We start from the raw sequence: 24666 nt of genomic DNA, 5'->3' as shown, positions 1-24666 counted from the left end.
GTTACTTATTTTTATTGTATGTACATTGGTGTTTTGCTTGCATGTGTGAGTTGGAGTTGGAGCCCCTGGAACAGGAGTTACAGACAGTTGTGAGCTGCCATGTGGATGCTGGGAACCGAACCTCAGTCCTCTGGAAGAGCAGCCTGTGCTATTTCCTGCTGAGTCATCTCTCCAGACCTCAAAGAGACTTTTTAAAACCCCAGTTGATAGACTGCCCAGTGTTATAATTCGATTTCCTCCTCAGTTTGGTCTTATTGTCCCATTTTTCTTTCTTTAGGTTGGACTTGTTCTACAGTAGATGAAGATGTTATTTCTAGAAGGCAACATTCTCATTTGTTAATATTCTATTTAGTGACGCCTGGAACTGTCATTCCAAAGAAGAATAAAAGCACAAGTTGAGTGAAATTGAAGTAGTTGTTAACAATCAGAATAGATGGCCAACTGTACACATTTCTAGTTAGGGTGTTGGGAGCCAGTCTCCGCTGTTGACTAATGTGGGAGGGATTAAAGGTGTCCACAGAGCTCTCACTGCAAAGAGAAAAGTGGGACTGTCTCTGTGACCCAAACAGAAATGGCAGCATCATGTTAAGAAAACCTTTGCTGTTAGAGTCACTGCTGCTTTTCTGTTTATTAAATGGTGATATACTTGTAAAACAGAACAAGGATCCATATGTGTATCACCTTACATGATGCCACTGGAATGTTTATAGAATTGACATGTGGTAGATACTTAAGGAGCAATATGAAAATGTACCAGTGACTTAGCACATTTATTATTCCATAAGCAAATACACAGGTCTGTCCCATAAGCATAGTAGCCAAATCAGTACATTACAGGTTTGTCTTCTGCTCTTCAGCAGGCTAGTGGATTGTTTCAAAGGCAGAGTTTGGGGCAGTTGTTCAGTGTGCTCACTAGAGAGCACACCGCTGACTGATGAGACCTTGCGGCTGCTGTGCAATCTCATTTCTCAGCAATGTGAAGGATGTGTGAGGGAAAGGAAGTCACAGCTCTAAGGTCAGATTAAATGCCCAGAGGAGTGGAGTCGTGCTGTCAGCACACAGATGGTCTGAATGTTTTTATTATGCAAAATTGCACATGTTCCTTTATGCTGACTTTTATTTATCATGAAAATTGTCATGCTAATGGAAAATGTCTTACTTGTAAATAAGTATTCATAATTTTGTTACTGATGTTGTTTTTACCTAGAATTTGAAAACCAAGTTTCACAGTGTACATATATGTGTATATGCTGCCACTAACCCAAGGGAAAATAAAATACTAAACAAGGCCATTGTATAGCCTGGGCCTTTAAGTCAGATGCCACAAAGTAGATACTTCCTGCCTTTACTACAGTGCCTCCGCTCCAGTCCAGACAATATGGCATTTCCTTCCCTACTAGAAAGGAGTCACCAGACATGACTGTAGGCTGTCTCACCTGTTGGCTGTTCTATACAGCTCACAAACTGAGAATGGTCTTTTTTTTTTTTTTTTTAAATGGTTGGGGGAAATAGTCCAAAGAATGACGTTTTGTAGCATGCAAATCTTAGGAAATCCAAACATTTTATCAGAATACAGACACATCTTCATTATGTCCTAACTATGGTTGTCTCATGCTACAAAGGGAAATCAAGTAGTTGTGACAGACTGAACTGTATGTATTGCCTGCAAAGTTAAAAAAATGTTTGCTCTCTGGCCTCTTGTGGACAGGTCCTAAATAGGCCACAAATTGTGCCATTCCTGATACTACCACTAGAGAGGGCACCTGAGCCCCACAAGTGGTGCAGAAGTGGGACCAGTGCTGGACACAGGACAGATTTCTCATTATACATGTCCAACTGTCACATTTCTAACAGAACACCTTCAGGAAATGAAACTACCTATTCATTACAGCACTGTGTGGAAAGTCAAGCAGTAGGTGAGTCAAGTCAATCTGGATCTACGGCTCTTTGACAATTATTGCATTCATTTTTATGTCTTATACAAATTAAATTTTCAGGTCAGAATTTTGTCATGGGCTTATTTATTACTTACCTCATGAGGAAACTGTTAAACCATTCCTTCAGAGATGTGTTTATTGCACATTGCAGTTGTTATAGAACTTTAAATACACTAATAGTTAACCATGTGTCTTCATAAGTTAAGCACATGAGCAGTTGGTATTTTAGAGAATTAGTAGCCAGAGCAACTGCTTGGATATAAAATAACTGTTAAAAACATATATAAAAGCAACAGTCTCAAGTTAAGTTATATTGCCCTATACTCTCTATATCCATATTGTTCTGTAAAGTTTCTTTCCTTCAAAAACAGGAAATTTGTCACCAAGTGGAAAAAAGTGGTACAGTCCATAAGTTCATCCAAAACTTGGGATGAAAAAGTTTTGCTATCCTACTCACCTCCTAAATTCCAGAATGACTTCCAGACAGAGTGGATTTGTAAAGTCCTGACAGCTCCACTCCCAGCCAGAAAGACCCATCACTATCTTGTCTGTCCTCGTGCCACATGTCAGCTAAGTTACTACTGTAATAAGTTCTGGCTTAGGTTTTGTTTTTAGTCTTGTTTGCTTTGATTTTTGTTTTTGGTGCTGGGGATCAAGCCAGGGATAGTATGTGCTGGTAAGCACATATTCTGCCATAGAGCTCTGCCCCTAATGTACTCTTGATAGATGTTATATATTACAAGGAAACTGATGATGCACAGGGAGGGAATTCTTATGAAACAACCTTATCAGGCTTTTGTTCTGTGTCAATTAAGCCTTTCTCCCGAGCCTGCCTTGATGCTTACCTACAAAGAAAGCCAAATTACCACAAAGTAAAAATGACATGCCGCTCTGAAGGCAGTGAACTGCTTAGCATTTAGTGTCTCTCTCCGTTTCAACTGAGGACTTTCTTCAGTTGCTTCACCCACCTTGCTAGACCATGTCTGTGGCCCATTTTCCAAGTTCGGTAGAGAAATGTTAAAGTGCTATAGGAAACTGATGTTCTTGCAAGCAAGCATTGTACCAGCCTTTAAAGCAGTGAATTTATATGCGCATGGACATTAGTCTTAATAAACTTTGGTTTTGTTAATCATTGTTTTGAGTGTTTTCTGTACTTCATCTGCCCCACCCAAAGAGAAAAGCACCTCCATGCAGAATCCTAAGAATATATGTAAGTTTTGATTTTATTTCTTTCAGTGCTCATTTAGACATAGCCTTACATGAAGTGACAAGTCATACAAAACTACTTGGAAATGGACTTTTTACTTTTGGGTGGTTTTCTTATCTTACTAGGGTTGGGAATGAGCTTTTTTATTTTAAGGGGTTGTAATGTTGCAGCTGAAGCTTGTCCACCTTCAGCAAGCTTCCTCTTACTAAGTTTTGTAAGGTCATCAAATGAAGTGTCCAAAATCTCTTTGTCCTGGCTTTCCGAGGGTTCAGTCTCTAAACTGTCTGTGGGACCTTGGGTTCTGTCTGGAAGCCATGGCACATTTAAGCTGGGCACCCTGGGAATGATGGCTCCTACTTCATCAGCAAAGTCCCTGGTGTTCTTTCTGAAACCCAAGGCTAGCACACATTTTAAGCCAATGACAGGAGCAATTCTCTCGCTGAGCTGAGGTACCTGACAGGCAGGAACAGTTCTGCTTAGACTCAGCTGAATCAAGTGTGAGGTGATGATGGCAGGCTTGACTGACTTACACACTAGAACCAGGAGCAGTTCATTCCTCTCCAGAGCTCTGGTGACTTCATTAACACCAATGACCAGCTGTTTTCTGACATGTACAGGTGTCCACCCTGACACCAGCAGATCCCCATCAGGCTCTTTTGGATCCTCGCTAATCTCAATACCTGGCCCACAACTTTGCTTTTTCATAAGAGCTGTTTTTTTCCTTTTCTTCTTATCTTCAATTTTCTGAAGTCCAATCGATTTAAACTTATCTTCGAGAGTCTGTAATATAAAGTGTATGTCTTCTCTCTCCAAGGTGCTCCAGGAAATAACATAAGGGTTGTTTAGTGATGTTTTTACAACCAGAGGTCTAGTCTTCCGAATAGATCCCCTCTTTGGTGCCTGAGGGGCTGCAGCCATCTTGAAAACCCTTTGGAAAGAAGCAAAATGATGAATGAAACTCCTGTCAGCAATGCATGTCTTGAGAACATTTTGGCTGTAGTCTCCAGTCTCTGTTGTTTTTGTTTTTTATTCCAGGCTGATATGCTACAGCAAGTCTAATTATATGGGCCCAACTAGGTAACCAGTCAGAGACCTTCTGTGGCACAAAGAAGACTTTTAATTCTATTTTTTCATGATGCTCAACAGGCAATGTGAAAGTGACTGGTGTTAATCTTACAGATTTGTGAGCATCTTCCAAACTCTAATTGGAATTCCACTCATTTATTTTAAAAATGTTAAAAACATTTGTTAGGTTTGGGGTCATAGCACATGTGGTCAGAGGACAGCTCTATTAAAATGGTTTTCTCCATGTGAGTCTCAGGGGAATGAACTCAAGTCACAGACTTGGTAGTAAATGCCTCTTCCCTCTGAAACATCTTGCCAGCCCCTCATTCATTCATTTATAAGCACATTTACTGAGTTACTGCAGTGGGCAGATGGTGTTCCAGACACAAATGCTGGTGGGCTCTGAAGTCCCTATGTCTGCCCACACAGAGCTTAACCTTCTGTAGTCTCTGAAGTTCATAATGAACAAGGTCAGATTTTAAGAACCAAAACAGTAATAATCTATGTCCATGGCTAAAACTTTAAAAGTCTCCCTCCTCTCACGATCCCCAAGTTCCTAAAACATTTGAAACATGCAGGCCCATATTTTCCCTCTCACATGATTATAAGATGACTACTTTGGCAGGCAATTTCATGAAAAATAAAAAAATATGAAATTCAGAGATTAATCCATTAGGGAGAAGTAAATGGGCTGAGCTCCTTCCAAAAGCAAATCCGAAACAAAACACTGGTTTATTTGTTCTTCCTAGTGACTATATCATATTAACCTTACAGACAAGTTAGGATGTTAACTGCTCTCTTGTCGGGCATTCATTCATTTAAAGCCTGTTTATCCTTCCCAAAGGCAACTGTATACCTCTCCTCTCAGTTGTCTCCTTAGAGTTCATCTGAGAACTATGAAGACCCAGTTGACAAATAAGTTCCCCTGCTTACGGTTCCTCTAATTCAGGGCACTTTCTCCACGCATCTTGTTCCTAACAAACTTAGAGTTCCCTGGCATGGATTAGGAAGCAGACTCACTGTACAACTCACAACTAGTTTTTCTAAAGACTTCTCTTAATCATGGATCTATCTTAGAAATAACCTGTGGCTTTTAAGAACCATCAGATGGCTGACTCACCCTAGAGCCTACTGAGCTGGAATATCTGGGAGTCAACTGTGCCACAGGTGCTGGTAAAAAGCTGCCCAACATTTGGAGGTGTTGATGTGAGGCAGGTGGCATCTCCAGACTGCACAGCCTTTGGAGATGGTGTTGCGCTCACTCCCAGTAAGAGCTGCAATCTTGATTCTGTCAGTGCTGCCCACTGCTACAGACACTGGCTATAGCTGCTTCCATAATAACTACTTCCATCAATTCCCATTAGCTGCATGCTCCTCACCAAATCTAGCGAGGTGACCAGCAGCTGATAGCTAGCTTTGAGTAAAATGACCAGGAAGCAAGGGACAAATGGTCCCACCACAACGCTTGCCAAACTGCAAGTCAGTTACTGTCTCTGCCTAGCACGGGGGACACTCACAGATAGATGCTCTGCAACCAAGGGACTGCAAGATTGAGATGCACGTCTCTGATTCACAAGAACCTGGAAAGGGAGATGAAAAAAAGCCAAGCCTACATAAGATGACCGCCATGCAGTACGAATTTTTAAAATGCTGAATAGTAACAGGTTCACAGAGCTTGATCAAGTACCTTGCCAACTATGTCTGCAAGCTGCTACTGCCTACAGGACCAGTTACAAACTCAAAATGTTTACTCCCACTTCTCAACCATTTCAAACATTTCTCCTTTCACTCATCACCCATATTACAGATTCTGGCTACTTAATGAGGCCTCTGGTTTCTTATGTCCTTATTCAACGTACACTGTGCCTGGTGGAGCACTTACATACATTTTTTTCTATCAAATTATTATGAATTATCCTTGATGTTGCAGGCCATTAGGCATTGGGCAAAGCAAAAAGCTTCTGCGAGTAATAAAAACGGCTCACTCTAAAGCCAGAATAGTGAGGTATCTTGAACAGGCCTTAGTTGAAGTCTCTGGAGGAAACGACCATTAACCAACTGCAAACTAAAATATTCCTCCTTTGAAGGAATTCTTTAGATAGCCGAAGAAGGAAGCGGGCAGTGAGGGATTACTGAAGAACATTAAAGTAAGTTCAATATCGGTCGAACAGAGATGCTAGAGTTGGAGATACTGGGTAAGGACTAGAGCCTTTCAAGAAGGGCGGCGCGATTAGAAACGCGTCACAGAGACCTTGATTTGGGAAGAGACCCTAGAAAGGCTGTCAGCAGCAGAGAAGCTCCCGTGGTCTCGGGAAGACGAAGGAGTACCCGCAACACACAACGCGACGGAAGGAAATCCCCGGAGGCAGGGATCGGCTGAGACCAGCCGGAAAGAACCTCAGGGAGAGCGGGCACTGGATGACCCCCACCCCACGGTGACCCGGGTGCCCACGGGCCGGGACTCGGGCCACAGGCACGCAGGCGCCCACCTGAGCAGAAGCGCCCCGCAGAGACCACGTGACGGATCGCTTCACTACGGCAACTCGGTCACTACCGGGAACCACAGCGCCCGCTCCACGTGCGCCTGCACTGAGCGTGCGCAGAACACGAGCTCCGCCTACCTGCCTTGCATTACGTCACTCCCAGTCAGGGACGTCAGGCGTGGTGTGTGGACTAAACCTGGCACAGCACTGCGCAGGCGTGTATTCTGTCTCGCGAGATTCTGTGGTTGCTGTAGTAACCAGCCTCTCCCTTCTGACTGGTAGTCCAAAGTTGATGATGCACCAAGCTGTTCCTGGAGCTCGTTTCTGTGAGAGGTTCGTCTCTCCTTTTGGCTCTCCGTTTTTAGCCCAGTTGCTTCTGCCTTGCTGTCTCTTTTCGTTCTGGGGATGCAAAACTCCAGCCCTTATAGCCACCCATTCCCCTGCACGCGTCCCCGCGCCACGAAAATCAAATAAATAGGGGTTATAGGGTTGCATGTACTTAGAGATTATGTGGAGAATCTTGACCTCTGAAAGGAAAAAAGGGGCTGCTTTTAGTTCCACAGCAGTACTCCAGAGTACCCCGGCAATATCTGTTGTGCCTTCTGACTAACGGAGACAAAAAATAAGAAAGGTTATGAAACAAAATCACTGGAAAATTACAGACAACTGGTAAGCAGTGGAATAATGTACTAAAGATTAAAAATTACGCCGGGCGTAGTGGCGCACGCCTTTAATCCCAGTACTCGGGAGGCAGGCGGATTTCTGAGTTCGAGGCCAGCCTGGTCTACAAAGTGAGTTCCAGGACAGCCAGGGCTACAGAGAAACCCTGTCTCGAAAAACAAAACAAAAAATAAATAAAGGGCTGGAGAGATGGCTCAGCAGGTAAGAGCACTGACTGCTCTTCCAGAGGTCCTGAGTTCAAATCCCAGCTCACAACTATCTGTAATGGGATCTAATACCCTCTTCTGGAGTGTCTGAAGACAGCAACAGTGTACTCAATACACAAAATAAATAAATAAATAAAAATTACTTGACAGGAATTTTTTTTTTTTGGTCCTTTCTGTTCATATTAATTTGGGAGGATTCAGGCCCTTCTCTTTATCTTCCTTTTTTTCTCGATGTTTTCATTGCTCATTTTAGACTAACATATAGGATCTAGCTTCTACGTTTCCATTATTCACCACCTATTGAACATTTAAACAGAACAAACACTGTTGCTTGTGGTCAAAAATTGTTGAAGTTTTTACAGGAAAAGCGTGCTGTAGGTTCTATCACAAGTAGATGAACCAGATTAAGTTCGGAGGAGTTTTGACTGTGCCAACAGGTTTTTGTCTTATAAGACGTCCTTTATTATAACCCGCAGTCGTGTAGCGCTAAAGACAAATCGCGATGGTAGAATTGAAATACTAAAGGTTCACATAAAATCCTGGCTCGTGGAAGACTGAGACAGGAGGCTGCAGACTGGGGCTTCGGGGCCAGAACCTGCACACACCACAACAGAAAAAAATAAAAAAGCAGAAAGAGGGGCGAGATAATGAAGTAAAAAGGTAATGGCTATGAGTGTTGTCCCACCAAAGTTCCAGCTCTTACATTACAAGCCTCTGCCGCCAGGCTGCTATGTTGAAACCCTAACCTTACTACTAACTAGTGTCCCTACACCTCAGGCAAGTTAATTAGCCAACTATGAAATGATAAAAATAGCGCCTATTCTGAGGATTAGAAGAATATTCTGTGTAAGATGCTTACCGCAGTGCCTGCCACATGGTACGTGTCTGACAAACGGAACCGCTATGACCCAGTGACAGCTGTGGCAGAATTAAGTTAATACAAATTATATATAGCCTCTACTATTTTGGGCCTTGTTTTCTATTTGAGAATTTAGCAATATTTCCACAAGGATTTTACCCAAAAGAATATATCTCAAAGGTAATTTCTTTCCGTTTGTGCAGCACAACTTCAGCTTATGTTCAGATTTTTTTCTGCAAATATATGCTTCCCGTAGTTCCCTAAATAGTGTGTATATATATATATATATATATATATATATATATATTTACATGTGTGTGTGTATATATATATATATCAAACCAAATGGTCAATTTACTTTTTAATTATAGCTCTTATTTTACATCAATTCAGTTTATGTTCAGTTTTTTTTTACATATATATGCTTCCCATAGTTCCCTAAATTACTATGCATTTGGTAGTCTATATATACACCAAATGGTCAATTTACTTTTCAATGATAGCTTTTATTTTACATTGTAAATAAGTTATGTTTGTGAATAAACAGTTTACAAATGTACCATTTATGATCATAGTTAATTTTATAAATATCTCAAAATATTTTAATAACTTAGAAGGTTTATAAAAGTGTTCTTTTTGTATTAACTCTTCAACTGCTAGATTTAAAGGATACAACAATATAACATTAGCTTAAGAGTCTGAGTCAGAAATCGTAGCATTAGAGCTGACAATACAGTCTGTCAACAAAATGTTCAAGAATTGAACACTAGATTCTTCTTGCTTGCATGGAATTCTGAGTTTAGCCCAGCATTTTATGCTATTGTGGTTTTGTGGAGTCTACAAACATACTGTTAATAACGATTATTTTTAGTTTTTTAATTAGTGTATAGTAATTGTCCAGAATATCCACTTCATTATGGCCTTTCCTGCAAGTCTACAATCAGTCCAACATTTAAAAGTCAGTTAACTGGGAATGGACTTTAGGAACGAGCTACCAAATCAAAGCACAGGCTCCGAGTCTGTGCCGTTGGAGGGTCTATAGCAACATCTGTGTCCAGGGCAGCAATATGAATGGGAGGTGTCTTGAGCACTCGGGCCATCCCCAGGCGACAGTGGGTAGCAGTGCCACCCTTCCATAGATCAGATCAGTAAAGAGAAAAGGCACCTGGTAAGGCTCAGAACATTTGTGTATAGTCATGTAAGCACAAAACCAACACTAAGTCTCTTCCCTGTATGTCGAATCCCCCAGAGACGCTATCGGCCATCCCTGAGGTCAGGTAACAGGGGTTATGTGTATTCTCTCTGGGTTAAGGAACCAACTCTGAAGAACGTCAGCACATACAGTGCTATAGTTAACACCGCTACACCCAGCGGTAGAATGGAGAGGCAAGGAAAAGGGAAGGAAACAGCCACAGTCTCAACTGAGGAGAGGTAGCGGAGGCATGCGTGCACCTGCATGTTCGCCTTAGTAAAAAAGAGAGAGGAGATTAAATGAGCTCCGAGACACTGGACTGGTATGAGTTACCTCCCAGATACTCCCTCCCGCTCCTGTGGCCAATTAGTCCTCCATGCCCAGAGAGCAACCAATAGGAGAGACGGGAGGAGGAGCACTGCTCTTTAAGCGGCGGAGCCCTGGGGACTCTCACTCTGAGCTGGGAGAGTCAAAGCATTCCGTGTCTCATCACTATGTCCTTGCAGGTAAGCCAAATCTGGGAAGGCCACGCCAAAGCGAAGCGCTCTGATGGGGCGAGAGGAGGCGTGGTAGCCCTGGGACAGGGCAGGGGCAGGTAACCCCCAGGAGCCTTCTGCTGCTGCGACCCTGCAGTGACTCCCACAGCTGCCTAAGCCATGTGGAGCAGTATATTTCACAGTATACTGCACTTCACCATCTGTTGACAAGGACCCAGGATCTCCATAGCAACCTGATTGGCCCTCAGGGATAAATTACCCAGATCTGAAGAATTGACAAGCTCCTGGGGGCGGGGGCTTCTTCGCCTCTCTCTCTTAACAACTCCAGAAAGCAAGTGACATCCACTGGGGTCTCCACGTCCCCTTGCTCTTGGGGACCTCGGGAGATTTTCATAGATGTGTTTTGTTGAATAACAGGGCTAGACTATGAAGCTGACTTTACTGTTTTATTGATGAGTGAAAAGAGAATAAATATGAATTAAAACCAGGAAGCCCTTTTCTCAGATAAACACATATAGGTTGCTTTTATATATATGCCATTTTCTATGTGTGTATAATGAAAGGTGTGTGCGCACGCACACGAGTTCTATCTGCTGGCAAGCCTGGTGATCAGAACCTTCAGAATGCACATGGTAGAAAGAGAGAAGTGTCCCTTGCAATTGTTCCCTGACCTCCAAATGCATGCCATGGTACATGTGCACCTGCATATATGCCATAATAAACATAGAGCAAATAAAAGAGGAGAGAGGCGGTTAAATGAGCTACCTCCATGGGCAGCATTTAAAGCAGCAGGAGAAGGGAATCTTTAGAATTTAAAAGTTAAAGATTATCACGAAGGGACAATGGCTAAGGCATATGAATGCCACCCTGACAATAGAGCAGCATTGAAGGCTAGCCTTAGTTCAATAATTAAAATGGATACAGGGTGTGGGTTTCTATTACTATCAGTGTTGAATGCATTAAATCTATTATTGCTGTAATGAAAACGTTCTTTCATTTCGATAAAATAAGATTCTAGTTTTTAAAAATATATACTTGCTTGATATCAGCATCAGTATGATCAAAGAAAACTGGAATTGCAGTCACTGAAATTTTAAGTCACATTAAGTTTATGCTTAAAGAATAAATTGTTACAAATGAAAAGTTCTTAAAACATACGTGTATTATTTCAATTTGAAATTCTTTTTTTTTTAAGATTTATTTATTTATTATATGTAAGTACACTGTAGCTGTCTTCAGACACTCCAGAAGAGGGTGCCAGATCTCGTTACGGATGGTTGTGAGCCACCTTGTGGTTGCTGGGATTTGAACTCTGGACCTTCAGAAGAGCAGTCGGGTGCTCTTACCCACTGAGCCATCTCACCAGCCCCCTGAAATTCTTACCAATGTAATAATAAAACATGCATTATATTCTAGATGTGGGAGTGTTAGTTCAAGCCAGGAGTGACAGTACACACCTGTCATCCCAGCACTCAGAACTCAGAGACAGGAGAATCAGGAGTCCTAGGCCATCCTTAGCTAGGTGGCAGACTCGACAAAGCAGTGTGCTACATGAGACCCTGTTTCAGAAAACCACAAAGTACTTGAAGCAGAAGAGAAAGATAAAGGCAGGTTAGAAACTCATTAAGAGAAGGGATGAGGCATGTGTGGATCAGTCTGCAGGTTACTTAGCATTCGGGAGTCCCTGGGTTCAATAGAAACGTAGGGTGATCGTTTAAGTGTGATGTTCCAGGATAGACAAGGCAACTTGTGCAAACCCTAACACACTCATGCTCTCTCAGACACACACATACACACACAGACTCATGCACACTGACACACACACCCTCACACAGACTCATGCTCACACACATACATACAGAGACTCATGAACACTGATATATACACTCTCTCTCACTTATGCTCACACACATACACACACATAGACTCACCCACACTGACATACCCTCACACACCTCATGCTCACACACATACATACACATAGACTCACCCACACTGACACACACATCTTCACACAGACTCATAGGTACTCACACATGCTCACACAGACTCATGCACACTGACATACACACTCTCACACACCTCATGCTCACACACATACACACACAGACTCACATTGACTCATGCACACTGATGCACACACACTCACACATATACTAGCAGTTCATCAGCACACTGAGAGAACTGGTAAGTACTTGTTACAAACACTGTAACCATGGGAACCCGGTAGATACCAAAGATGTGGTATTTTCATAATTTGTTCCTGGGTCTAAAATGATTTCGAAAATCCAAGTTTAAAATTATAATAAAAGTAAAAAACATATTGGAAAGCCAGCAGCTAGTGCTGGCTAGGGTATTCAAATGCCTTTTCTCTTCAGAATGGAAATGGCGTTAGGATAGACATTATGTACCTTCTGGGTGTTGTTAATGGCTCACTAGTGGAAACGAAAGTGAGGGCATGTTCTTTGTTTTTGTTGTTGTTGTTTTAATACTGGTATAAATGTTGGCAGAATCTCCCAATTTTGTTTATAAATTATAACACAGATCCTTTGTTTTGTGTGTGGGGGTGGAGGGGTTAATTTTTCAAAAAAGAATCTTGCTATGTAGCACAAGCTAGCCTCCAATTTCAGCTGATCCTACTGCCTCAGCTTCGCTAGTGTTAGTATTGCAGGTGTTTACTTTCACACCTGGTCTGACCGACATTTTACTTAGACTCGTGTCCTTCCTAGATTATGAAGATGAAGCAGGGGGGTGGGGCTGGGGCTGGGGCTGGGGCTGGGGATGTATCTCTCCTGGTCTGGAGATGTAGCAGTGGTAGAATGTTTGCAGGAAACCCTGACCTTGACCCCAAACACCACAGAAATGGGGGAGGGGAACATGTCTTTAATTCCAGCACTTGGGAAGCAGAGGCAGGTGGACATCTGAGATCAAGGCTAGCCTGGTCTATAGCTCGAGTTCCAGGAGAGCCAGGGCTAAACAGAGAAACCCTACCTTGAAAAACCAACCAGCCAACCAAACAAGAATAGTGGTGTGTGTGGAGAGGTGATTTTATAATCAGAAGACACACACATACACACACACATGCACACACACAGTGTGTGTGATTCAAATAACTTAAGTACTTTGACTGAGGAATTTATTTTCCTAGTTCAGTGTTCAGCAAGGGAGAGCTGCTCAAAGGGCTTTATGAAGCTCCTGTGTGGGCTGGCTGTTCTCCTCACTGTCTACAGGAGGTGACGTAAGTCAACTGTGCGTCACCTTCAGGGGCTGTCTTCAGAAGGGAGAGATTTGATCAGAAGTGTCCAGAAGTCCCCTGTGGTCCTTTGATATGGTGTCCTGTGCTCATTGTGAATGTCATTCCCGACACAGGATGGGAACAGGAGGGCCTTAAAGCACACTCATGAACATTCCCGGGGCGGATAAAGGTCATGCCCAACAAAGACGCTGTAATCTTACTCAGCAAAGACAGAATTGCCTGCCATAGAGCCCAGATCCCAGAGCACAGGAATATAGGGAAGGTGGCATTCCTTTGGCCCAGAGTGCTTTGAGAGTCACTGTCAACTGCCACACATGCATGCAAAGATGTTTCAACTGTGATAACTCTCTGATCCACTCACCAAGGATGTACCTAATGGTCTCTGACTTGACTCCTGCCCTGAGTCAGCAGATGAGGGCTTGAGAGTAGATACAAAGGTGAATGTAAGGTAATTACATAAATTAAGATAGTAACATAAATTAAGTTACGCCTACCCTTTATTCTGAGTATCTCAGGGAACACACGATGGAATTCGACCCAGCCTTTATGTTCAGCCCTAGTGATTTCCATCCAGAATGTCAGGAGCAGCTTTTCCAGTCTGTGCTGCACACTGGATGCCTGCATACCCTTACCCAAGATTCACTGTAAGCATGGCTTCTGAGGCAGGCTCCTTCCCATATCTTTCCTGCAGCCACTCTCATTCCCACCTCTGTTGTCAGAACAATGGCTGCTCACCCACTCTTCTCTGTAAAGTGATTTCTCTCCAGCGTTTGTTATAGAGAAAGGAGAGGGGAGGGAAGGGGAGGGAAGGGGAGGGGAGGAGATATTACCAAAAAAAAATTTTGTTCAGGATGAGACACATTTTCTAATCAACCCAAAGTAAGATAAACAACTTCATTTTCCTGGAAATCAGTTGACATGAGACATAATTATAAAAAAATTAGATTTTATGTATGAACCTGTCTTGCAGGTGAGTATGTGCACCACACGTGTGCCTTTGGCATGTCCTTGCTATCTTTTACCCTAGGCTGATTTTGACCAGGCCGCACAAGACGTGAGGAAACTGAAAAGCAGACCAGAAGATGAAGAACTCAAGGAACTCTACGGGCTCTACAAGCAGTCAGTCATTGGAGACATCAACATTGGTGGTACCGGATCTTTGTTTCAAACAGACAGATGTTCTGGATTGCAAGCTATTCATAGAAGCGCAGTGAAAAGTAACACTGTAACTTCCCCCTTTTCTTCACAGCATGCCCAGCAATGTTAGATCTAAAGGGTAAGGCCAAATGGGAAGCTTGGAACCTCCAAAAAGGTTTGTGACTCTTAAACAAGGTTAAAACAAAACTTGTTCGCCTCTGCCCACACCGGTTGGTGAGATAACGTCTGTGTCTCTCTAGGGTTGTCGAAGGAAGATGCCATGTGTGCCTATATTTCTAAAGCGAGAGAGCTGATTGAGAAATACGGAATTTAGAATGTAACAGAGGAATCAGACCTCCTTTGGAAGCCTTCATATGCATCAATAATTCTCTAAACAAAATCATGGATCTTTTCTATTAGGATGAGTTATGATACTCAGGACTGTCAGCAAGGCTACCTGATTTTACTCACTTGAGCAAGGTGACTTTAAAAAGTTCCTTTCCAAATATTGTTTTTGTAGTATGCATATGTGCTTTAATAAATATACTTTTTTGCATTTATGTCTGTGTGTGGATATTTATATGTGTGTGTTGTGCATGTGTGAATGTGGAGGCCAGAGGACAGCCTGGGGTAATTTTTCCCTGGTACGCTATTTACTTCCTGTGATGAGAGATCTCTCATTGGTTTGGAGCTCAACAAGCATGCTAGACTGACTAGCCCAAATGTCCTCTTATCTCTTCCTCTTCAGCACTGACATTACAGAGGTGGCCCAGCATTCCAGACATGTTATGTGAGACCTGGGGCTTGAACTCAAGTCTTTATGCTTACAAGGCAAGCTCTTTACTGACTGAGCCATCTGCCCAGCCCCAGCACTTTTCTTGACTTTATCTGTTACTCTACAATGAGTTAGTGCTACTGGGCCAATCAAAGAAGTTTATTCAGAATTAACAGAAGTCAGACTCTTTCCCAGTGCTTCAGGAAAAGGAGCCCGAAGGGTCACAAGTTAGGACAGCCTGAGCTACATGGTGAGCCCCTATTTCAAAAATACAGAAAACCCTAAAACTGAAGGGAAAGGTACAGAGATCAGATAAATCGATGAGTCCCTGTGCTGCACCACATAGCTTCAGGCTCCCACATCCGTGAGCACTGTGGAGTGACAGGTAAACTTGGCTCCAGGCTGCTAGTTGATATGGAAAAGTTACCTAACCAGGCTTTGGCTTGGCTACTCATGGAAGAGCTTTGAGTTCCAGCCAATCACTGAGGTCTTCCTATCACCGTGAACAGTAATCCCTAAGAGCTGTTTTGATAAACCAGCAACTACTCTTTCTGGTGAACTAGGTCTAATGTGTATCTCTAAAGATTAAACTTTGAGCCACAGTGTACTTAAGAGAAGTCATGATTTCTCTCTGTCAATCACTCTTGCCACTAAAATTCTTCAAGAGGCTGCAGGTATAACTCTGTTTGGAGGCACTTTGCTGATAAAATGTTGTATAAATGGCAATCAAATTAGATTCTAATGAAATACTGAAGGATTCTACTAGACATTTTCTTTCTTTAGCAATATTTTTATTTATTCTTTGAAAATTTCCCAAGTGTAAACAGTGCGTTTTGATCATACCCACTTCCCGCTGGCCTTTCCAACCCCTGTGACGGACATCCCTGCCTCCCAGCTTCAGAGTCCAATTAGAGCTGCCTGCATGTGCTACAAGGTGTGGTGTCATTTACTGGAGACTCGGTAACCTATTGGTGGCAAAGTCCCCCAAAGAAAACCCACCCCCTCTTCCCTCTGCAACTGTCAACTCCCAATAATGCCTCTGCTCCACTTCAGCCCGTGTCCTTTCCCCAGAGAGATAAATGTTCCATGAAGAAATTCATTAATACGCATCTTTCCGACCTCTAAGAACTAAAAGCTGGACCTGGAGGAACAGCCTGTGATCAGTTTGCATATTAGAAACCCCAGAGAAAACTCATCTAGAAGCAGTCTAGTGAGGAGAGCTCCAAACACTTGGCTATGTAGTTCTTGATAAAGTCCTCGTTGTCCGGTTCCATCAGATAAAAGTGGTCACCTGGCAGCTTGAGGACATCAAACTTCCCACTGGTTATGTCTTTCCATCCTGAGAAGTACACAACATTGTATTCAGTGATTAACAGCATCGGCAAAAGACAACAGAAAATCTGCTTCCAGGTAAAAATAGCACCTGGTGAAGTAGTTCACTGAGAGCTGACTCTCAATGATTGAGTTACATCCAGGGTCTCCAGTTCTGTGCATCCTGTATTTTTAATCACTTGAAACCCTATCAGTATTCAGTGATGTGACCTGGATCCTCATTGTACAGGAGACCAACATGTCTTTGTCTCTAGCCAGTAAGACTTGGGCAGATTTCCTATCTATTTCAGTGACTACTAGTTGGCATTTGCTCAGAACAACACATATATTTCAAGTAAATTCCCCCCAATTATAAAAGTGGTTTCACCTTCTATATCCTTCACTACATCTTCAGATCCAATAAAGCCCGTTATGTCCCGAGAAAGAAGAGCTTTGGAGGGTTTGTCAAAGCTGTAAACATGAAAGAGCTTGTTAGGAGTTTTCATCTTTATCATCTCAGAATCTTTTCCTCTTCCTGGACTTCACTGAAATGAAACAGGGCAGAGCCTCGCTTCTTACCCTTTCTTCCACTAGTCCCAACAAGAAAGACAGGCCCAGGGGCTGCCTCTCTCCATCAGAACTGACCTGAGGTTCACGCAACCCAGGCTATTTTCCCATCATGAGCGAAGCGCTAGAGTCGAATTGACCTTCTAGAAATAGAGAATGAGGGCTGGAGAGGTGGCTCAGCTGTTAAAGGCAAGGCTCACAACCACAAATGTAAGAAATAGACGATAGCCTTGTCACAGTAGACTTGACCCAGCTGGAGAAAGAACCAGGGAACTTGGAAATGATCATTAGAAGTGACCTAAGCAAGGAAACCTTACAAAGACAGGACAAAATGTTTCAGAGGTTGGGACACATCTGTAAGCAAGAGGTTAGTAAGTGTGGAATCCGTGGCAGATGGAAGCTGGAACTGCACAAGGAGAGATGAGAGGGACCCTCAGGCATGTCATGAACATGGCACACATCCACACAGGCAGACAAAATGCTCGTGCACATAAAGTAAATGCTTAAAGTGACTTCAGGTGGGAAATGGGCTAAGCTGAAGCATGACGTCATCCAGTCATCACAACCCCATGAGCTGTTACTAATGTTTTACTGCATAGACTTAAACACACATGATCAGAGCATCATAACTACTAAACACACAGGCAGAATGTTTTGATCTTAAAGGATGGACTCTGGGGAAGACATGTTTATCCACTGAGCACACCTTGATTATGACAAGCCTTCTTGCACACCATCTCACTGAATGTACATAGTGATGTTAGTGGGCATAGTAATACATGGGCATAATCCCAGGGACCAGGATGCTAAGGCAAGAGGATAGCAAGTTCAAGACCCATCTTGCCCACAGAATAAATCCACTGGTAACCTGGGCTATATAATGGGATTATAGTTCAAAAACTGCAAGGGCTATCGAGCATCTCAGGGGCAGAATGTTTGCTTAGGCTGAACAGAGCCCTGGGTTCCCTCCCACCAAATCAACAAAACTTTTAAGTTGGCAATTATAATTATGTGCGTGATGTTTTGACAACTATGTGGATTAAAGCCACTAAGCCAAGCTATATGGCATCTCCCTTCTTGTTCCTTTTGATGGTGTGAACATTTAAAAGCCACTACTTGGGTAACTGCACTCACCATGGTGTTCAGTGGATCTCCAAACTGTATTCTTCTTGTCCACTGAAACTCTCTGCTCTGCCTAGCATCTCCTGTCAATAGTCAAATAGTAAACTGCATTGGACTCTGGGTCTGTATGTTGATGTTCATCGATTCCACATGTGGGAGGCTGTGGTTCACATTTATTGTTATCATATATATGTTCTCCAAGCCTATAGGCCTCATTGCTGATTCATTTCCTTTGCTGTGCTTTAGGATCATAGCTTTTTGAAAAAGTCATCACCTAAAATAACATCATACAAATTTTTCTGTATGTTTTTTCCAGAAGTTTTATTGTATTGGATATCTTGTTTCTACAGTTGCCTTTTAATTCAATTTGAATTGATTTTTGCACACATATAAACACACACACATATATTATTGACTAATGTATGTGTGAAGTAAAATTCCAATTTTCTTCTTTTACAATGGATATCACTTTTCTAAAACTGTTTATTAATTAAAGAAACTGTGTCCTGGGCCAGCAAGATGGCTCAGTGGGCAAAGATGCTTGCCGCCAATCCTCACTGCCTGAGTTCAATTCCTGGGACCCGCACTGTGGAAGGAAAGAACCAAGGCACAAAAATTGTCATGTGACCTCTGCATGTGCACTTTAGCATACACACACATTCACCCACACACAGGTAAGCAAATAAAACACGCTAAAGAGCATGTCCTTTACCCATAGCATATTCATGAAAATACATTTTGACACTTAGCGTAAATATATGGATTTATTTGTGGGCTCTCTAATGCTGTACATCGGTTGGTGTATCTCTTAATAAGCCAGTATGCTACTGCTTCAATCCCTAAAGCTTATTTTTTAATTAATAAATTTTTAAAAGAATTTGTAGATTATGGAGAAAAGCAGATGCCACAGCACTGTCTCAGGTGTCCCTGCTCTTGGCAGCCCCCTGTTATCCCAATGGTTGTACATTACTGCTTCAATCAACAAATAAAAAGCGGCTAAATGGAGACAGCTGCACACAAACTGATCCTTTTTGAACACATTGAAACCCAGCTCTTAGTGACCCTCAATACATCGATACTGACTATAGCCACCATTGCCACTGAGATGTACACAGAGCTCCTGAGCTTGTTTGTCCCCAACATTAAGGTCTTTGACCTGTCTTTTGTTGATTTGTCTTTTTAAGGATGTAAGGAGAATCTAGTTTCATTCATCCACATATGAATATGCAACTGGTCGAAACTCAGACCCCCATAACAGTGAAGGCTCATTTCTGTGCTCTCTCCCATTCCAGGGGTCTGCATGTCTGGCTATGTGTTGCTTTCTTTCCTATGGCTCTGTACCATGATTTGAAATTAGGTATGATGATACCACCTTGACTATTTTTTATTTGTTTGTTTTGTTGGTTGGTTGGTTTTCTGGGAATTTCTTTAGCAATTTAGTCTTATGTGCATCCACATGAATTTTAAGGATTTTGCCCCTATTCTTATGAAGACTATTATTAGAATGTAAATGGACACTGAATTGATTGTTTTTAGATTGTTACTGCATATTAGCTCTTCAAAATGTATTCTCTCCCTCCTCCCTTTCTCTCTGTCATTCATTCAATGGATAGGACTTAAATCTTGACTCTGGCCTAATTCAGAAACACAAAATAGCTTACCTTGGTGAGGAGATCGGTCAGACAGAAACAAAGAGAAGGGGGTGAACCTGGAGCACGTAGGGTGTCGGGAAGAACTTTGTGAGTGAAGATGGGTGATGAATGGAGAGGCAGAGAAAGGATGAGGTTGTCTCAGTTCTCAGGATGCCTGTGTCAACTTACACACCAGCACCCACTCACAGAGAGACACACAGACATGCACACTCACAGAGAAAGACACACACAGAGACACATTCAGAGAGACACACACACTCACAGAGACAGACACACACATTCACAGAGACAAACATACACAGGGTGCATGTGCATACATCTCAGTTACTTACATGAATTTTTTCACAATGTCAGCATCTGCCTTCAGCAAAGGAATGCATTGCTTCAGAAAATCCTGGTCTTCGATGAGATGCTTGGGAGTGCCTCCAAAAATCAGAAGGTGATCTCTTATTTGTTCTTCTGACAATTTGTTAAGATCAGGAACTTGAGGCCGGAATACTGACTTGAAACACCAACAAACACAAGGCTGAATGTTCATGAAACCCACTAGCCCAAAACCTCAAGCTACCTCCTTAAATCAAGGAGGGTCATAGTAACCTTAGATTCATAGTGAAACCCAAATGGCACTCCTGATTTAGAATGCTAGGTCAGTCCCAGCCTGTATGGAGGGAACAGAGATGCAACTGCCAGGGACAGAAAGCAGAGAGAGGCAGCATCACCTCAGAGGGACAGGGACAAAGAGAAAACAGTCTCAGAAAGGCTGAAGTTCATTTCGAGGAGGATGGAGAGAAACACATTGAAAGACCTGAGGGGGTTCACTAGTGCCCAGGATTGCTTGCCTGCCAGCCTGGACCAAAGGAGAGCAACAGCCCAGTCATTAGTACTCCACTCCCCTCTTCTTCATTCCCCATCCCGGGAAAACCAGAACTTACATGAGGGGCAGAGGCACTGGACACAAAGATATGCAGCGGCTCCATTTTATATTTCTCCTTTAGGTGCAGTGCAGTAATAAAAGCAATGTAGGATCCCAAACTAAACCAGGAAAGAGGCAAACATGATAGACAGTGTTGGGGAAAACTCACAGTAACCCTGTATCACAAACACAGCAGTAACTGGGGTGGGCAGAAGTTAAACTGGATGTTATCTGGTTTGCAGAAAGCATATCACTGATGATGCTTGTAAGCAGTGTTTCAAGCCTGAGAGGTGGTTTTGTCTGTGAAGCACTTGTCTCACACTTGTGAGGAGGAGCCCAGTTCCAATCCCCAGAACCAATGTAAAAAGCTGAGTTCAGCTGCTCGGGCCTGAAATCTCAACAGTGCAAAAATGAGGGACAGAGATAGGAGGACCCCTGAAAAATCGTGGTCCTGCTAGCTTGGCCTCCATGGTAAAATCTCAGGCCATTGAGAGATCCCATCTTAAATAAAAGTTAGCCAATAAAGCAAGGGCCAACACCCATGGTCACCCCCCCCCACTTTCCCATGTATTTCAGGCTCATGCACACATACACTCACATATATCAGACACACAGAGAGAGAGAGAGACAGAGACAGAGACAGAGACAGAGACAGAGACAGAGACAGAGCAAGCAAGGGGGGGTGGGGAGGAGGAGGGAGAGAGAGGAGAAGGGGGCAGAAGGTGAAGAAGGGAAAGAGAGGGAAAGGGAGAGAGAGAGAGAGAGAGTCTTGAAGTCAGTTTATATTTCTGTTGGCATAGGTGATTGCATACTGTGTAAAGATTATACTTTTATTATCCAAATATGCTGGTTTCTTTATGATTACTATTAATTTAATATTTTTATTTGATTTTAATTATGTGTATGCATACATGTCTGTGTGTGGGTGTGTTCACATGAGTGCAGCTGACTATGAAGACCAGAGGCATCAGATCCCTAGGAGCTGGAGTTACAGGCAGGTGTGAGAAAGTGATTGGTGGGACTCAAACCAAGGTCCTAAGCAAGAGCAGAACACACTGTTAACCTCTGAACCTTCTCTGCAGTGCTGCCGCCACCGGTCATTTAATCTCCAGAGAGAAGAACTACTCCGTCCAGCTAATTTAAAGGCCTAAGAAATTTGTCCAAGATTGTGGCCTGAAATTAGGTCTTGGTAAATACATATTATTTCCATACATATTTTAATTTGAAATAAATAGAAGTTTCTGATAGAGTCTTCCTTTGAGGTGTATCTCCTAACAAGTGGAGAACTGTAACACCTGTGGTTGGTGCTTACTATCCAATGTTCTGTTTTAATAAAAGAAAAAGCTGTGTCTCAAAAACACAAAGTAGGAACTTTCTAGGGCCCTAAGTGTACTAGGCAAGTGCTTTAGCATTGAGCACCTCACTAAGACTCACGCAGGTTGCTTACAAGATCTAAATACCTGTGGCCAAAAAATGCAAACGCTTTGTCATGGATGATGGGCAACAGGGCAGTCACAATTTCCTCAGCTATCTGGTAGATGTCATTTGAGAAAGGTTCTTGAAGTCGGGTTTCTCTTCCAGCCAGTCTTACAGCATGCACTGGAAGTTAAGAGACAGGTTACTTACACACAAACAGAGAAGTTGGTTAACAGGTTAACTCAGACAAATGGATGGAAAAGCCTTAGCCCTATGTTACACGATGCGACCCATTTCAAAGAAGCAGATCGTAGTGCTCTAACTTGGCATGGTGTCTGTGAGGCCAAGCTTGCCTGTCAGCTGGATTGGATCTGGGGTCCAGTAAGAGACACACTTCTGACATCCATGAGAGCATCAGTTGCTATGTCCCTGTTTCACTTCCTGCTCTGATTTTGTTCAACAGTGGTCTGTGATCAGAAAGTGTAAGCCAGATAAACCCTCCCCGCCCCTCAGTTGCTTTGGGTCATGTGTTTTATCACAGAAACAGAAAGCAAACTAAACAGGCTCCATCTCAAGTAAACAAAAGTATTACAATAATGTCTTTAAGATCCACTCATACACAAATCATAGGGCCTTCTTCTTTTAGTGAATGGACAATTTGAGGTCTGCAGTAAGTACTGGGGGAGCCATAAGTAAAGGATTTAGAATTCTTGAGGGGACAGAGGCAAGCTGAGAAGACACTTCCAAGAAGACACCTTCCTTATAAGGGTAAAATGCCGGAAGAAAGAAATGGCTGGGGCAGAAATTCTATAAAAACGAAATATCGAACCATTAAGAAGACTATAGAACCAGCAACCTACAGAAACAAGGTGCCAATGTTTTCTCTAAACTGCACTTCACTGTATCAACACAAGAGGGCACTCCTGAACTAAGAAACTGAGCTAGCAACTGGTTCCAGCCCAAGGATGCAGAAGTGGTAGATCATAGTCTCTGGCCAGTGAAAATACTCAATAAAGCTCTCATGGAGGAGGCAGGAGGGGGAGGGGAGCAATGCCCCAAATTAATTAATTAATTAATTAACTCCAAAAGGAAATTTAAAGTTCTGACTAGAGGGGCTGGAGAGATAGCTCAGAGGTTAAGAGCACCGACTGTTCTTCCAGAGGTCCGGAGTTCAAATCCCAGTAACCACATGGTGGCTCATGTAATGGGATCTGATGGCCTCTTCTGGTGGGTCTGAAGACAATGACAATGAAATAATAAATAATGAATAAAATCTTTAAAAAAAAAACAAGAATAAAATTCTGACTAGAAACATCCAAATGATTGGATAAAGACTGCCAGGAAATAAAATGAATAAAAATACAAAAGTTATTTCAAAACTGAAAAAAAAAAAACAAAAAAACAAAAAAACCTAACCTCTCCCTGTGATAGGCAGGGCAAAGTATGTGTGGACCCAGAAAAGAGAAAGGAAAGGACTCAGAAAAGAAAACAAGGTTGCAAAGGGGTCTGGAGCGCTGGCTGCCTGGATTTCCAGCACCTACACAATGGCTCACAACCATCAGTAACTCCTGTCCAACAACTTCTTCAGCTCTCCACGGGCATCTCACAGACATGGCACCCAGACAAAACACCAACATTCAAAAAAATAGAAAAGAAACCTTAAACAGCAACAATCAGAAAACATCTAAGAAAAGTAAGAGAACTTCCCTGGGAAAGAACTCAGATGCCCAGAGGGTAAGGGCCCCTTCTGTCTGATGACTTGAGTTTGACCCCAGAACCCAGAATGATGACTCCTGAAAGGTGTTCTCTGACCTCCACACAGGCTCTGCACCCACTCACCCCAAATAGTATTAAAAGTTAAAACAAACAAAATGAGCCTTCTTCAATAACTGTATCTCATCTCAAATCAGGTTTGTAGTGACTGAGAAAACTGACTCATGATAACTAAGTTAGAACATTAGGATCTAGGAGCTAGGGATATAGTTCAGTTAGCAAGATACTTGATGTGTTGTGCCAGGGAGGCAGGAAGCGAGAGTCCATGGGACTCGCTGTATACCAGCCTAGCACTATCAGTGAGCTCGAGGTCCTGGTGAGGGACCCTGAGAAAAGAGGCAGACAGTTTCTGAGGGATAACCACACACACACACACACACACACACACACAGAGAGAGAGAGAGAGAGAGAGAGAGAGAGAGAGAGAGAGAGAGAGAGAGAGAGAGAACACATTTGAGAATTAAAGATAGAAAAAAATTAAAACTTCAAATGAATACATCTTTATAAGAGAGAGCCAATCGGGGTGGTATTGGGCTTGCTGACAGATTTGAAACAAGACAACAGCAAATCAAATCTTGGCAGGGGCTCAAGAGGGTACAGACAGTTGTAACCCATGT

At 42.6% G+C, this 24666-nt stretch overlaps 4 protein-coding genes across 11 annotated transcripts in view; 2 read left to right on the top strand and 2 right to left on the bottom strand.

Annotated features, from left to right (window-relative positions):
• The window catches only part of Nmt2 (N-myristoyltransferase 2), a 43243-nt gene extending 40177 nt beyond the window's left edge, over window positions 1–3066 (top strand). For all 4 annotated transcript variants that reach the window (XM_029472587.2, XM_021154409.3, XM_029472591.2 and 1 more), the window contains one exon: window positions 278–3066. In XM_029472587.2, coding sequence (XP_029328447.1) covers window positions 278–298 — 21 coding nt within the window. In that variant the 3' untranslated portion in view covers window positions 299–3066. The remainder of the gene's footprint in view (window positions 1–277) is intronic.
• On the bottom strand, window positions 3058–6797 carry Rpp38 (ribonuclease P/MRP subunit p38). Of its 3 annotated transcripts, none has more exons than XM_021154415.3 (3): window positions 6699–6797; window positions 5727–5789; window positions 3058–4072 (listed from the first exon to the last, which is right to left on the bottom strand). In XM_021154415.3, the coding sequence occupies exon 3, from the start codon at window positions 4060–4062 to the stop codon at window positions 3220–3222; it is 843 nt and encodes a 280-aa protein (XP_021010074.1). In that variant the 5' UTR covers window positions 4063–4072; window positions 5727–5789; window positions 6699–6797; the 3' UTR covers window positions 3058–3219. The 3 variants fall into 3 exon arrangements, with proteins under 3 accessions (XP_021010074.1, XP_021010081.1, XP_021010087.1); XM_021154422.3 differs by lacking the exon at window positions 6699–6797 and adding an exon at window positions 6461–6681; XM_021154428.3 differs by lacking the exon at window positions 5727–5789.
• A 2959-nt stretch (window positions 6798–9756) lies between these two features.
• Window positions 9757–15080, top strand: Acbd7 (acyl-CoA binding domain containing 7). Of its 3 annotated transcripts, none has more exons than XM_021156920.3 (4): window positions 9757–10136; window positions 14411–14528; window positions 14633–14695; window positions 14781–15080. In XM_021156920.3, exons 1-4 carry the CDS (start codon window positions 10125–10127, stop codon window positions 14852–14854), a joined length of 267 nt encoding a protein of 88 aa, XP_021012579.1. In that variant the 5' UTR covers window positions 9757–10124; the 3' UTR covers window positions 14855–15080. The 3 variants fall into 3 exon arrangements, with proteins under 3 accessions (XP_021012579.1, XP_085687431.1, XP_029330420.1); XM_085831305.1 differs by having other exon boundaries at window positions 14411–14531; window positions 14633–14659; XM_029474560.2 differs by having other exon boundaries at window positions 14411–14531.
• Window positions 15081–16491: 1411 nt separating this feature from the next.
• The window catches only part of Olah (oleoyl-ACP hydrolase), a 23313-nt gene continuing 15138 nt past the window's right edge, over window positions 16492–24666 (bottom strand). Inside the window, exons 3-7 of the mRNA XM_021156755.2 lie at window positions 22321–22459; window positions 20880–20979; window positions 20280–20449; window positions 16995–17077; window positions 16492–16634 (exon numbers count right to left, since the gene is read on the bottom strand). Coding sequence (XP_021012414.1) covers window positions 16492–16634; window positions 16995–17077; window positions 20280–20449; window positions 20880–20979; window positions 22321–22459 — 635 coding nt within the window. The remainder of the gene's footprint in view (window positions 16635–16994; window positions 17078–20279; window positions 20450–20879; window positions 20980–22320; window positions 22460–24666) is intronic.

Source organism: Mus caroli, unplaced genomic scaffold (genome assembly GCF_978045245.1).
Source record: "Mus caroli unplaced genomic scaffold, Mus_caroli_1 scaffold_2, whole genome shotgun sequence".
Taxonomy (NCBI): Eukaryota; Metazoa; Chordata; class Mammalia; order Rodentia; family Muridae; genus Mus; species Mus caroli.
The sequence above is the reverse complement of the archived record's forward strand: the minus strand, read 5'-3'. Positions and strand labels throughout refer to the sequence as shown.